This window comes from Daphnia carinata, chromosome 3 (genome assembly GCF_022539665.2).
Source record: "Daphnia carinata strain CSIRO-1 chromosome 3, CSIRO_AGI_Dcar_HiC_V3, whole genome shotgun sequence".
Classification (NCBI taxonomy): Eukaryota; Metazoa; Arthropoda; class Branchiopoda; order Diplostraca; family Daphniidae; genus Daphnia; species Daphnia carinata.
In genome coordinates this window covers 2229065-2244676 of record NC_081333.1, presented here as the reverse complement: position 1 = coordinate 2244676, position 15612 = coordinate 2229065, and the positions used below count along the sequence as shown (strand labels likewise).

The window sequence follows — 15612 nt, the reverse complement described above, 5'->3', positions numbered from 1 at the left end:
CCACGTTGTCTGTAATTCCAGTCGTAATTTCTTGTCTTGACAATATAACGGGCTAAGTAATTCGTTGTTAGCAGACAAAAAATGGCTTCTTTGTGTACACAACAAGTTAACCTGTGGAAAATAGTCATAAAGACGAAATTAAAATCTTTCTATTCGAAACATATGTGTAGTATCGTAGTTACGATAAAACCTAATGTGATAAAATTCGTTTAATACTCCCGGTCGTTTCGCGACCCTTTTTTTCAAGTTAATGAGAATTTAATGACGGATTCAGTATTTTTTCGTTCATGAGGGAAATTTGTGGTCATACAGTCTTGCATTGTCCCGGAAATTACTTATCAGTCATGCGGTTATGATTCGCTCTTATTCTACATGTCTTAAAATAATATAACCTGCTCTAACAGAACATTTCAGTATTTTCATTTTTTTTTTCTATGGATTCGATGAAACGAAAAACAGGAATTGTTGTTGATGCCAGCTCCGCCAGATGGCAGAGGAGTAAGCTTATATTTTATTGGAGGAAGGCAGAGTTCCTCGCCCTTCTGGTGCCACACGAATGGTATGAGAACTGAAAAATTTTCGCTCAGTTGTGGTCGATTGTGCATCGGACGTGAACGCGATTCTTTGTGAGATATTTTATTATTATTTGTAAGACGAAGAGGCTTACAAATATACGCAGTTCATGCTGATTTCGTGTATGTGCTTGTGTGTTGACGACATCTTCTTTGTCCACAATCGAAACATCTGTAGGTGGTGCTGACAGCCAAAAAAAAAACGAGGTATGTTTGTGCTCAAGTTTTCTTTTTATCAAGCCATATAATGATTGCAATCAATTTGGTAAAAGGTCTAAAGTTTTTGTCAGTTTTATCCACAGAAAAATGTTTTTATTCAGTAGTTTGTCTAGGTTTTAATCATGTAAAATAAGTGAAATGTTGTCTTAGTGGGGGAAAAGATGATTCGTCTTCTGCTAGTTTTCGAGTCGTGAAAAAAAGAGAACCACCAAAACATTGGTAAAAAAAGGCTACTGCACAAGTTGACATATCTCTTATCAACATTTCTCCCCAATCTTTGAGCCACGCTGGAAAATGTTTGCATTTTGAATATTGGGTAATGAGAAAATGTTGGGAATAAAAGATTAGTAACAGTCAGGTGTGTCGTTCGACATATTCTGAACGCACCCATATAAGGTCAGAAATCTTCCCTGGGGCTATCGATGAAACTTGGGGGAAAAAAAACGATTATCCCGTTGTGTAACCCGCGCGCTCTGGCCCGCCTCGGCACATTTGTGTGACTAAGAGGCTGTCCAAGATCGTGAGTTGCTCATTATTATTCACGAATCGTTTTTCATTTATTGGCTTTTCTCATCCTCTAGTGGAAGAGGATGAAGCAACATTCAGCGAAGGATAATTAACACCAGAAAAGAAAAACAAGGCCGTTGCTAAAATATAAAGAAAAATGTACGCCAACAGCGGTGGCGGTGTCGCCCGAGTGACCTCTCCGGATTCGGCTCTGGCCTCGGATGTCTTCGACAAGTTCTGCAACGCTGTCACGTTCAAATCGATTTTGAGCCTGTACCGGCAGCTGTGCGATTTGCTCCGGCTGAAACCCACTTACTTCCCGCTCTTCTACCCGAAACTCAAGGTCAGTAATAGACGACGCTTTCTTATAATTTCCATTTAAGAAAGAAAGATCGTTTTCCCCTCGTAACGTTCGTGTCACCTATGATGAAGTGCTGACTCGTTTTTTTTTTTTAATACCTGGCTAAATTGTTATTCTTCTGATTCATTTCCGACAGGCCAAGCTACGCTCGTGGAAAGCCCAGGCGTTGTGGAGTAAATTCGACAAACGGGCGGCTCATCGGTGCTACAATCGAGGAAGACCTTGTTCCAACACTCGGGTAAAACATGATTTCAATTGTTGACTTTTTCTCCTTTTACATCGGATTTTGGTGGCGTGCCATTTGGGGCGCTCCTTATCTGCTCGACAACAACGACGACATGTCCTCCAAGAAGGTTCCATACATGGACATAGTGTGTCTCTTTGGATATCTCGTCCGTCCCAACAGACGTTCATTGTTGCTCTCATAATTCCGTCACGTACAAAAAACATAGCTTAAAAAAAAAATAGGTAATCTTCAAGGGCAATGTTTTTGGTAGGAACATATTTTTTTTCCGGGTTTTTATAGAAGATTTAACTTCAATTTTTTAAGTCTAGCTCTTCGTCACCTTATGCGTGCGCATCGCTTTTTAAAAAACAAGGTTCTATTTTCGTTGTTTGCCCGGTAGCTTCTTTCCGTTCCACTTTTTTTTTCGGGCCTCCCCCGAGTATCTTCAACAGTTGGAAAGGCACTATTTTTTTTTTGGTGCTACTTCAAACATAAAACGGCAAAACCCGCAACAAGATTTTTAAAACAGAATAATAATAGTAACCTTTGCCAGAATCAATCGTCGTTTTCTGGGCTATTTTTCGCAACCAGCCCAGTCTGATAAGGTGACTGTTGGCGTCGGCAATCTTGGCGACGGCCTTGTTTACATCAAGATGTTTGCCTGGCTTATGTCTTTCATCACGATTGAGGGATGAGTCACGCAGACTGATGTCATTTTCTCTCTCTAGGTGCTTATCATTGGTGGAGGGCCGTGCGGATTACGGACGGCCATCGAAGCCCAGCTGTTGGGCGCCAAAGTCGTTGTCGTCGAAAAAAGAGACAGGTTTTCTCGCAACAACGTCCTCCATCTCTGGCCGTTTGTTATCCACGATCTGAGGGCTCTCGGCGCTAAAAAGTTTTTTGGCAAGTTCTGCGCCGGATCCATCGATCACATCAGTAAGTAATTTGGACTTGTTTTTCTTGCCGTCGTTGCGTCATCACTTGTTTTCTTTTAACAATTATTTCTAGGTATTCGCCAATTGCAGTGCATTCTACTTAAAGTAGCTCTACTTCTAGGAGTTGAAATTCATGAAAATGTGACGTTTGATGGACTCGTTGAACCACCAGAAGATCAATCGATAAGTAATCAGTTTTATTTTTTGTTTTTTGTTTTTTGCCTTTGTTACGTAGACGTCACTGACTCCGTGTTTGTTTTGTTCCAACAAATAGAAATAGGTTGGAAGGCTAAAGTTAGCCCGTTGGATCATCCCGTCTCGCAGTATGAATTTGACGTGCTCATCGGTGCTGATGGCAAGAGAAACACACTGGACGGTACGTGAAAATAGAAACAAAATAGCCTTGCCCTCAATATGACTAATAGCATTTTTTTTTTCAGGATTCAAACGCAAAGAATTCCGCGGACGATTGGCCATTGCCATTACGGCTAATTTGGTTAACAAGAAATCGGAAGCGGAGGCACGCGTCGAGGAGATCTCCGGAGTGGCTTTCATTTTCAATCAAAAATTCTTCAAAGAGCTCAATGCTGTTACCGGCATCGATCTGGAGAACATCGTTTACTACAAAGACGAAACGCACTACTTTGTCATGACGGCCAAGAAGCAATCGTTACTCAACAAGGGTGTCATTATCCAGGTAAAGGTTTTTAACTCCAATTCAAAATGTCTTTCTCATTTCGAATTGCTTCGTGTCACATCAGGATTATCCGGACACGGTGAAATTGTTGTCCATCGAGAATGTCAATAAGGAAGCACTGATGGATTACGCCCGCCAAGCGGCTGATTTTTCCACCAATTACCAGCTGCCGCATTTGGATTTCGCAGTCAACCATTACGGACAGCCGGATGTGGCCATGTTTGACTTTACGTCCATGTTTGCGGCCGAGAACGCTTCGAGGGTGCTGGAACGGCACGGTCACAAAATGCTCATGTGCCTGGTGGGCGACAGTTTATTGGAGCCGTTCTGGCCCACCGGCTCTGGATGCGCCCGTGGCTGGTTGAGCTCTTTCGACGCCTGCTGGGCCATCCACTCTTGGTCGAGTGGTCGGATGACTCCGCTGGAGGTCCTCGCTGAACGCGAGTCCATTTACCGCCTGCTGGCCCAGACCACGCCCGAGAACCTCAACAAAGATTACAGTGCCTACACCGTGGAGCCTCAAACTCGCTACCCCAACCTCAACACCCGGGCTTGCCTCGAGTTCCAGGTCAAATCGCTCTACGATACGGATAACACTGCTGAACTGGAGAGGCCTGTCAAGGCTCCCGTCGAGGAGGGCACCAGGAAACGATCCAAAAGACGTAAGGCGAAGATGATCAATTATTTCCCGTTTCTCACCGTTTTAATTGAATTCGTATTTTTTGCAGCGGATTCGTTTATCCATCCAGACACGTTATTGCTCTGGCTTAAAAAGCAGATTGCGTTGTATGATATCACGATTACGGATGTAACTACTTCGTTTCAAGATGGTCTTGCTCTCTGCGCGATTATTCACAGATACCGTCCCGATTTACTGGACTTTGCCTCTCTTGATCCAGCTAATGTTGCCGTTAATAACCAGCTGGCTTTCGACATCCTTGAAGAACTCGGCTTGCCTCCCGTAAGTTTACCTACACTGGAAAACAAAGTGTGTAACGTAACGGAAATTCCCTTGTAGGTGACTACTGGCTACGAAATGGCCCAGCTGGCAGTCCCAGATAAGCTGGCCATGCTCTCCTATCTGACGCAAGTCCACGAACTGTTCCGCGGCGAGATTCCGTGCGTCAAACAGCCGAAACGGGTCAGTCTTTTCTAAAAATCTAATGTTTCATCATCTTATTAACGACCGCATTTGATAGGAGCTGACCGAATCTGAAGAAGACATTTTGGGAGCTACCTCACAAAAACGACCGGTTACTATATCTTCTGCTGGGCAATATCAACGTGCTGCGGCTCAAAACAAAACATCATCCAGGTTGTCAACGACAAACAAACGCAAAACGTTGGAACGAGTAGTAGCGGCGGAGGCATCCAGCACGCTCAACCGAACGGGAGGGGACCGTAACAAAGCCGACATGTCATTGCGCAAAGCCCGCAAGCGTCGCAGTACTGACCGTTCGTTACACGGTACCATAGTAAGTGCATATTCCCTTTATCCAAGGTCTTTCTTCTTTCCATCTTCTGGTTAGTGAACTGAACGTTCAAAATCGATTGCAAATTGGCTTGGAGCCAAAAACAAAGTTTTGCTCCCCCAGTGCGGCTTTTGTAAGTTCATGTTAAACGCGTTGGGTTCAGGAACGCGGTCAAGTGCAGCAAGAGATAGCCGCAAACCGGTTGGACCGAAAACAGCGGGCGGCTGCTTTCCTACGCCTCCGATTCGATAGAAGTATGCAGATGTTGCAAGCCGGTGGCGATCCGGGCGAAGTAGGCGGATTCAGCAAGGCCACAGAAAGACAGATGAAGGCTGATCGCGACCTGCAGGATATTTCTTTATTCATTTATCGTCTCGAGTCGGATTTTGAGGATAAGAGGTGCCGACTGGAGAAGATGCTGTCCGGTTTCAACCCTATCGTAAGCCTCGAAGGCAGTGTGTGTTTGTGCACCCACCGAAAGCATGACGCACAAACTTGAAGAGAATGGGCGCTGCAATCATAACATGCCCTCTGGCTCCACGTGATTGGCAGTTGTATTGTTGGCGGAACGATGGATTTCTTGATTCTAGACATGCATCTAACTCATCCATATTCAGTCGTGGGAATTGAATATAACTCTACTACCCCCCATAGCGAGCATGCCCAGTATGAATACTAACTTGCGAGAGTGGCGCACCCTTTTATTTATCTTTGTTTTGTTTTTTAACGTCTGTGGTTGTGTTTTTTGTTTGCATTGGATATGTTCTCAGCGTTTGCAAGATCGAGTGTATGTGTTTGTTTGATCGATTTTTCTTATTATTAACCCTTTCTGTACATACAGGATCGAAGTGGCAAACCAGGAGCTCGTGGAGGAGGCGCATCGGAAGGCAGCGAATCGCTCAGCAATAAAGTCCGTGATTTGGAAGCCAAACTGAGAGGCAATCGGCCGACCGACAAGAAGCCCAAGGATCTTATTCGAGCCATAGGTAAAATTGTTTTTTTAATTTCTGAAATATGGAAATGAATTCATTCTTGTTTTTTTTTTTGTTGTAATTCAGGAAAATTGGATAAGAACGACTGGCAGCTCTCAGCTTTAGAAAAGAAGATTGAAGAGAATCAAACACCTGGCGGGTTGAAAGATCCCCACGATAACAAAGTCCCCAAATGGAATAGGGATGCGTTCACCGATAAGGTATCCTAAATATTTTCATTTCGTGACATCTGTCCTCTTTGTAATCATTTTTTTTTTTTGGTTAAACAGTTTGAAGCGATCAATCGACGTATCCATGGTTTGCCCGTTGAAGCCATCAATGAAAAGCACAGCAATTTGGAGCGCAATATGAAGCAGCTGGAGAGGAAGTTGAAGGAAGGAAGTGTTTTGGATACTGGCCATCGAGGCAGCAATAAGGTTTCCGCCATGGCCCAGCAGCTGTCGAAAAAAGTGCCGGAAGTGTCGCAGGCCAGCATGAACGACCAAGCGGAATCGTTTAGGCCGAAACCCGTGCTCAACCTCCCGCAACAAGGCGGTTCGGAGACGTGCCACTTTTGCGCCAAAAGGGTCTATCTCATGGAGCGGATGAACGCCGAAGGCCGCTTCTTCCATCGCGGATGTTTCCGCTGCGAATATTGCGCCACGACGCTCCGGCTCGGCGGATACGCTTTCGTCAGGGACGACCTCCTCGGCGGAGTCTTTTTCTGCATGCCTCACGTTTCCATGCTCTACTATATGCGGAACAAACTCATCATCGGACGCCATGGCGAGAATTGCGTTGACGGACAAATAGAAAGAAGAATAGCTCAGCCCGTCGCAGCCCAACCAACCAGTCAACATCTCATGTAATCATTCGTCTTCTGTTTTATTTGATTGAAAAATAATTTTTTATTTTAATTTATCTAGTGCCGATAAACCCGTTGTATTTGAACCGCTGAAGAGCCCTCTAGTCCAGGCCGCCGTCCAAGCTGCCGATCCCGACTTCCGCCGAGACGGCACTCCAGAACGAGTCGAATTTGAGAATTCGATCGCCGATGAAGCGGCTAAAGAAGACCAACTGAGCGAAATCGACGAAGACGAATGGACCGATCACAATTTCGGCAATTCGACTCATTCTGGCACGGAAGATGAAGCATCTTCTTTGGATGATTCGAGGTGAGTCATTTGAATTTTGGCTTTATCATTTGTATTCCTTGTTGCAATTATCCTGTTCGTAGTTCCGACGAAGAGGAAGATGGAGAAGGAGGTGAAAACGTCATGGAACTTGATCCACCTTTGACTGCAGAGGGGACACGAAGATTAGCTGAAGCATGGAAAAAGCGCCATTTGGCTGAAGCGGCGGATCGTACCCAACACGAATATCGTGAATCACCTCATGAGAGCATCCCGGAAAGTGTGTACTGAAATTATTCTAATCTGAACAAAGCTTAAAAATCTTTTTATTTTAGATGAAGAAGAAAATAATGTTCGAATCGATGTACCAGCTTTCCCGCTTCCATCCAATCCATGTTATAAGAAATCCAGTGAAGAAGCAACAAGTTCCGGCACAGAGGTAATATTCCAATTAATGTCCTTGTTAAATCTTAATATCATCTGTTTGCTATTGTTTACAGATGGGTTCCGAAGATGAACCGGAATTGGAAGACGAAGAAGATGAGGAAGAATACGTCGAAGAGAGCGAATACGAGAGTGGTGAAGAGGAAGAAGATGAAGATGATGAAGATGAGGAAGACGAAGAAACCGAGGACGAGGAAGACGCGCGAGATTCTGCCACGGAAATCGAAACAGATTCAGAATTTGATCAAAATAGCAATGCTGACGTGAGATTAGGACCGCAGGGCATTCCCACCATCGTTGTCAACGAATCAGAAGCTGAACAGTTGAAGAAGAGTACCGATCAGCTGGCCAATGGTAACGGATTGGACGGGCATCACGTATCGGATGGTGAGGCGGAACTATTGATCCCAACGCAATCGAATGGCAATCCCAAACCGAATTACGTTGAGCAATACATATCGCTTGAGAATGCTCGCCCACTCCAGCGTACGTTATCCCACGATGACAGCAGGAAAATGGCCGATCCACCGACGACTCCCGGTCGTTTATTGGCTTATCTGCGTCGTCATGAGGAACTAGAAAGGTCACCTTCAGCCACTGATATGATGGCGTCAAAGAACTCGCTGGAACTCAAGAAAAAGTATTTGGATTATGGAGGATCTACTGGCTCGTTGGTGCAAAAATCTGCATCAGCTGCTGATTTAGATAGCAGATTAAGAAGCGTTACTGATACCATTTCGGAAGCTCAAAAGAAGCTTAATCCTGCACCTCAACCGAGCGTTCCCATGCAGGTTGATATTGATATGATTAAAACAAATTATTATTTGAAATTATCAGCATTTTTTTTTCTCTTGTTTTGACAGGTATTTCTACAGAACACGGCCAACATTTTCCATCCGAGACCACAACAATTGCCAAGTGTTTTGCCCGTCAAAAATGATGAACCTACACAACCGGCTATTGAAAAAGAAATTTCGGCTAAGGAATTGGATGATTCCGAAGAGCCTGCAACTCCGACCAACTGTGAACCTGCGGCTGAAGCTGTTGATCCTACCGAGGTCGTGCCAGTGATATCGAGTGATAGCGGTTCTTCGCAGACGAACGAAAACATTGCAGACGAAGCTACGAGCAGTGATTCAGAGGAACCCAAAGCAGACTCCGATGCAAGTTCCGGTTTTGATACAGATTCCGAGCCGGATACATCTGAAGCACCGTACGAAGCATTAAATCATTACGTCGCTTTGCCTAGTGTCGTTGTGGAAGAGGACGAAGAACCTGCTGTCCTCGTATTGCAAAACGAGCCGGCCGTACCGTTATCTCAATCTGATGACGAGTCACCAGTGCAACCACCTCATCCGCAATTGGCAATGCAAGAAAATTTCGATTTGAGCCCATCAAGCGAAAAAGTTGATTTACCTGAAAAACTTGCGGCCGTTTTGACGCGAACGCGTTCCAGAGAGTCTGTCGATTCTTCAAAATTCGCTTTATCAGAGACGGAATTCTCTGACTGGGCCGACACTAGTTTGCGCGGTGATTTGGATGTTGAGCTGAATGTGAATCCGGGTGCTAAACAAATGGCCACAAAAGAACCTCCTATGAGCTCAACAGAAACACCGTCTGCAAAGCCTACGTTGGACAAGGGCACGTCTAATTTTGATGACATCGAATATGCTGATAATAGCGAAGAACAAGCTGTGGATCTCAATGGCTATACTCCTCTGGTTGAGGAACTTCCTACACCAGACAAACCAGATACTCCCGTGGTATGGGCATTTTCAGCTTATTTATTTTTTAAATGATTTAATATTTAACATACTTTATTTATTTTATAGGCTGTACCATCGCCGGAAGTTCCCAATTTCGCTTTCAGTCGTTTAAGAGACTCAATTGCCATGTCGCGAGACAGGCAATCACCTTTGTTTACGCCCATCAAAGACGAACGTGTTCACAAAGAGATTCACCGTCGTATGTTGGAGAAAAAGAAATACGAATCCTCACCGAATTTGCTCCGCAAAAAGGAAGCCATTTCTCAGGTACGAAGACTGTACAATCAGTCAAAGTCTAGACATGATCTATTTATACACTGTATCTAATAGGAACGTGAACGACAGGGCGATTTGGTTCGTGAAATGGTCTTTAGTAGGATACAACGCACTAGCCCGGAGAAAACTAGAGAACGTCGAGGATCCTATGGGTCCATGACGCCTCCTGGATCTTCAAGAGCCTCGCGATCTGATTCGGAACCCCGCAGCACCATCAGTCCTGATCGTAGAGATATCTTCGCTACACCTCATTCATCCCTTCGGTCAGTGGCTGAAATTCCACCACCTCTTTCCAATGAATACATGACACCGATCAGCAGCAGTAAGAAAGGTATACGATGGACAATTTCTTGCTTTGTATATCCATTTAAATGCTTAATTCTATTTGTAGATGCTGAAATGAACAACGAAGGTTCTTTAGGGGCTGTGAAACGCGAGTTATTCATTTCAACACCATCGATAAGGCCGACTGATAATGAATTCAAAACGCCGAATCTGAAAGAATGGCAAGATGTGAACCGACAGCTGGAACGACAAGACTCGGCTCGCAAAGAAGCGCGGGCCAAAGCTCAAGCCAAAGCCGATCAAGACCTTGGATTAAGTCCGCCGGATTACATCGAAAATCTCAAAGACAAGCTGCGTCGCAAGCCCAGCGTTGATGATGATAGCAACGAAGTGCTGCCCGTCCGGACTCGCAGTTTCTCAGAACCCAACGTCGATGCAGAAAAATCTTGGGATCTTCCATCTCGTCCAAATGTCCCAGTGCAAATTCCGTCTGAGGTTATACCACCTGCCAAACCTCCTAGATTGATGGCCACACCATCGAACATTACCCCAGCCAAGAAAGTGGAACAGTCACGAATCTCGGACAACGCCTCAGCCGTTCCAACGTTCAATAATTCCGCATTGAAGAACGCCAAATCATTGTCGCATATAGTTAGCCCGACCGTACCAGTTTTGCAACCTCCCAGCCCACGGACAGATGTCATCGGCAACATGTTTATTCAGCAACATAATCGTCCGTCCTCGTTGAGCCCGACAAGTCCACCACAAAGCCCACGATCGGTCGACTCGTCCAAATCAACCAGTTACCTGTGGGCGGGACTCTCACCTGCTGAATCGAATGTTAAGCTCGATGCTGATTCTGCCGCCTCGGCCTCTTCGCCATCGACGACCAACGAGGTAAGCTTCTATTTCCCCCCGAAAAATTGTGTTTTATGATAATTTTTGTTTTCCAGCATGGCGTGAAAGTGAAGAAATCGAAAGACCGTGAACGTCGTCGAAGCATCATACAGACAATCACGGGTCTATTCAGCAGTTCTAAGAAAGAAGATGCAAAGGAGTCTGACTCCCCCAGCAAGAAATCCAGTCCAACTAAATTCCAATTGCCCAAGTTTTCAGGAAAGAAGGATAAATCTAGCAAGGTAGATTTATTTATTGCTGGGAATTTACTTTAGAATTAATCGTTTTTTTTTGTCAGGATAAATTGGCGGTGGACAATTCTTATGAAGACGGGCGAGTTCGTTCCGCTAGTTCTCCTGTTACGCCTCCTAACGAAGGTAAAAATAGAAAATGTTCAATTATTAATTGTTTTGGATGAAAACAATTGCATTTTTTTTTAGATGGAAAAGGTGGTGTTAAACCGCGAGCAACCTCTCTGCTTGCTAGTCCAACGTCAGGAAGCGAGGCAACGACTCCAACGTCCGGTTTTGCTGTGGATCAATGCGATTCATCAGGAACTCCAAGTGGCCAATGGTCGACTTTCTCATCAAGTACCAAACGGCAATCGAAACAAGCGCGCCAAGTAGCTCGTCAAACCGAATTAAAGAGGTATGTTTGCATTGCTGAAAACATTTGGATAATCCTTGTACTGGAACACACTTTTTATTGCTAGACTACGTATGGCACAGTCTATTCAACGCCAATTGGAAGAAATGGAAGTTAAACAAAAGGAACTGGAAGAGCAAGGCGTTCGACTTGAACGGACATTACGCGGTGAAGAAGGAGGTACTTTGAATTCCATTCTACAATTGGCTTTTTAAAATTTGTGGCTAACGTAATATGTCTGCAGGAGTGTCCGGCCGTGACGAGTCTGCCCTGATGCAAGAGTGGTTCCAGCTAGTCCACGAGAAAAACGCCTTAAGTCGGTACGAGCAGGAGCTGATGGTTCGTGCTCGTGAACTTGAGCTGGAGGATAGACATGCTCGACTCCAGCAGGAGCTCAAGGATCGCATGTCTTTGGATGGTATACCGTAGACCTTTCACACGAGTTTTCGCATAGATATTGCCTCACTTAATAATGAGCAAGCCCTTAAGCTTTCTAATGAACTAACTTATTGAAAAATAATTTTATTGTGCCGAACTAATCATGATGACGCGCGCACATGCTTGACGCGAACACTCGCTAATTCCAACCATTGAAACGTCGTATTTAGATTGGGAAGACGACGTCTTTATCACTGATGGCTCATTGGAGCCAGGTAGGATTGAATTGAGTCATGGCATCTAGCGTTTGCATGAAAAAGCATGGAGGCGTGGCTTTTTCAAGAGTTTAATCACTTATCCTTTTTGCCTAAAGCTATATCTTTTGTGGTGGTGTGCTGGCGATTCTTAATTCTCACTTCTCATTCACAGCTCACCATGTGACGGGAAAAATGAACACATCAGCTAATACCAAATTATTTTCATTTTTATAGAGACGGTGAAATCGCCAGCCGACGTGGACAAGGAGGGCGCGATTCTTACCGAAATGCTGGAGATTGTGGAGCAGAAAGACTCGCTGCGCAGCATGCTCGAAGAGGACCGGCAAAGGTGGGCAGTCTTTTTGAACCTGATTGATCTGGCTCAGAGTAGTCTTGAGGATGACGTTTTCGGGCCTGACTCTGCGGAAAAACAGGAAAAGGAGGACGAAAGCAATGGGGCGTTTCAAGCGTATTCGGACCAAATTCGGGCGTCGGAAGTCTCAGGATGCGAGCTATGGGACACAGGGGAAGGCCAGCCGGATACAGTAGACAGTGATCTTGAAATTGAAGAAGAATTCGAACATCTATTCTGCGATGACCATTCAAACACTCCACCGCGTACCGATTCGATAAACGATTTTCTCGAATCGGACTTAGTTGTACTAGAACCTGTTGAAAATTCGATTCGTGAACAACCCCAGCATCCAGCAAAAATTGCTTGGAGCTCGTCTGTCGAATTCGAAGGCCAAATCGTTGAACTGAAAGACCTGGTTAGCCAAGAAGAACTCGAATTGTGGTCTGCCGCTGCCACATCCGACATAGTCAATGACCAAGATGTTTTAGAATTTGATCAGTTGGTTCAAGACTTGTCTGAGGATGGCACTGCCAGCTTAGGTAGCTCCTTAGAAGAGAAGCAAGCTCCGAATGAAATGGAATTCGAAAGCCAACCAATCGAAATAATAGACCTTAACAGTCAAGGTGAACCAGAGTTTTGGTCCGGCAATGACGAGTCGATGCCCAACAGTGATGCCGAACGGGCTGTTAGCTCTGTCGGTACCGATTACGAATATTTTTACGAACAACGGCAAACGGCTGCGCAAATCAAGCAGAAAAAGACGTCGCAAATTCTTCGAGAGAAAGTCGAAGTGTTTGACGAGTTGGACCGCAAAGCGCGGAAGCGAGTCGAGGCCGTTGAAGACGAGAACGATTGGGGCTCGCTCGGAGTCAAATTTACGAACCGCGGAGTGGTCCGCGATCTGGTCTGGATGTGGGAATACAACCATTTGCAACAAAGCGGCCGCCGCGGGGTCTATCCCGACATGAACGACCGTCCAAAGAGAAAAGAAAAGAAAGACGATCGGTCAACATGCCAAAATGACCTCGACTCGAATATGCACCAAGAAGAACAGCCTCAAAAAATGAGGAAGAAGAGAAAAAAAATAAAACCAAACATGGAATTGGAGAGAGAAACATGTCAATCCGATCCAGTCGACGGATGGGCGTGGTGGCAGATTGGCATCCTTTTCTGGCTGACGGTCTTCTCGTTTTTCATCTTGTCAACGCTTCCGGCCAACAGTTGGCCCTCGTTCTACTGATATCACACATTTCCCCCCCCCCCCCCTCCCCCACTTCCTTTCATTTTCCTTCTGTTATTTTCCTTATTTAATTCTTAATTAGCCGGTTGTGGTTTCGGTTCACTGTCTCTCTTTCCTCTTCATTCCCAGCAGTAGTTACACCTTCTCCCCTTTTGTTTTTTACGCTTATTCTTTCAAATCAACCTGCGCTCAAATTTTCTTTTTCCACGTTACCTGACAATGTTTTCAGATCGGCCTGCGGGAATTTTAGTTTCGTCTTTACCGTTATTTTTTTCAAAGTCGAATTTCCGGTAAAGCTTATCATTTCCTCTTTTCTGTTTTGCCGTTCTTCTGGATATTGCGAGCTTAGCGGCACAACGCGTGTCTGATGAAGTTAATCCGAATTGCATGATTGGGATGCCACAATGACATACAATCTAGTCTTATCCCGAGCTACCTATTGGATTACAGAAAAAGCGGAACCGTCCCCAAAAAAAGTCAAGTTTTTAATCGTGAAATGGTTTGACCAGCTTTTGAAAATCGCGGTTCAAAATGGCCTTACATAATCGTGCCCGTTGTTTATCTTTTTATATATTAAATTAAGTAGTGAGAATGTGCTTTGTCATTTGCCTTTTAGCGCTTTGAAGGAATAAGCAGTCAAAGAACATTTAGACTTGTCACACAATTAACCGGAAGCAAACCTCTTTCTCTTGTGTTGTCTGGCTATCCCCATTGCAGGTACCGTGAAGAGGACAAAGACCTGGAGTCACAAATGCTTGCCAAAGGCTTGCGGCTTGCTACGCTTCGTCAACGAAAGGAATCCCAAGTCTGATGTTTATGAAACACCCCCCCCCCCCCCGCATTTTAAAGAGGAGGACGTTTGTAAACATTTATTTTTTTTTTTTGTCCTGTCCTATTGAGTCTCTTCTGTCCATGGGATTCCATCCGTTCTACGTAAGAACGACTTAAAGAAGAATGTAGTCAAATTTTTTTTTCATTGGAGGCCGCGCGTCCACAATTTGGTTTAATGCTAGTCATTCATTGAGCCTTTGGACTGAAAAATGAGATTCAGGCATTCTGCGGTCTTTGGTGGATGTCCTTAAAAAAATAACCTTGTTTGGCTGAATAATAATAACACTGTTAACATAAATTTTCGTGCTAGACGAGGGAGGGATGGTTATTAATGATTATCTGCCAACCAGTGGGTAACGCGTGCTGTAGATGGGGTGGCGGCATTATCAGTGATAATAACTCATCAATTTATGCATGTTTGTTGAGCTTTTTTCCCCTGTTGAATTAACGCAGACAAAAACTCGATGAATTGTTCGTCCCTCACGAACGAAAACATTCGTGTTGTGCAATGCTTTATGGCAGCTGGACCTCATTGTTTTTTTTTTCCTTTCCATGTTATCGATGAACCCAAATGAAGTAACTTTTTTAACTGCCCTTTCTTTCTGTGTTCTCGTTATCCCCTTTTTATGTTTCCCTTATATCCGTCGCTTTTTCTTCGTAAACCAGTCGATTTACTTTGTCTAGAAGTAAATCTCTTCGTACATATTTTTGTGAAACAAAACTGACCGATCAAAATTTTTCCTTTGTCGTGTTCCTGATCGATTCGGACATACTACGAGATTGATACTCCTTTTTTTTTTCCTCCTTTCGGTTTTGTTTTTTTGTTCCCCTCTTTTTAAAATTACCAAGTGTCAAAAAAAAAAAAAGATTGGCTTTGCCGTCATCGTCTTGTATGACTTATGCAAGCGGACCCTCCAAATATACATGACATCATTCGATCCTGAAACGAAATTACTATTTTAACAGCTTTCTTCTTTGCCATGTATATTCATCTGAGCAAACGGACTTGTTAATACAAGTATGTAATGTTATTCTTGTAGGTGCATGCTGTTAACTTCGCCTCGCTTCTTAACTGGTTGGCATCTTTTGATGTTTAACCAGAAACGTTATGCGACATATGGAAAAAGATCATTTCTTTTATTATA

General features: G+C 44.3%; 1 protein-coding gene across 10 annotated transcripts; it reads left to right on the top strand.

The window, feature by feature from the left end:
* Window positions 1–538: 538 nt before the first annotated feature.
* On the top strand, window positions 539–15498 carry LOC130693795 (F-actin-monooxygenase MICAL3-like). 10 transcript variants are annotated; one of them, XM_059494672.1, is made up of 31 exons: window positions 540–779; window positions 1373–1641; window positions 1796–1897; window positions 2614–2821; window positions 2894–3007; window positions 3095–3196; window positions 3261–3517; window positions 3582–4179; window positions 4246–4478; window positions 4536–4658; window positions 4717–4992; window positions 5153–5428; window positions 5831–5975; window positions 6048–6181; window positions 6251–6825; window positions 6887–7135; window positions 7198–7373; window positions 7429–7532; window positions 7594–8328; window positions 8401–9300; window positions 9370–9570; window positions 9634–9910; window positions 9971–10761; window positions 10818–11003; window positions 11060–11138; window positions 11202–11409; window positions 11474–11586; window positions 11651–11824; window positions 12015–12059; window positions 12276–12390; window positions 12476–12741. In XM_059494672.1, the coding sequence occupies exons 2-31, from the start codon at window positions 1456–1458 to the stop codon at window positions 12588–12590; spliced, it is 7797 nt and encodes a 2598-aa protein (XP_059350655.1). In that variant the 5' UTR covers window positions 540–779; window positions 1373–1455; the 3' UTR covers window positions 12591–12741. The 10 variants fall into 10 exon arrangements, with proteins under 10 accessions (XP_059350651.1, XP_059350653.1, XP_059350655.1 ...); XM_057517007.2 differs by lacking the exon at window positions 12476–12741 and adding an exon at window positions 14354–15498 and having other exon boundaries at window positions 541–779; XM_059494668.1 differs by having other exon boundaries at window positions 539–779; window positions 9649–9910; window positions 12276–15498.
* Window positions 15499–15612: the final 114 nt, after the last annotated feature.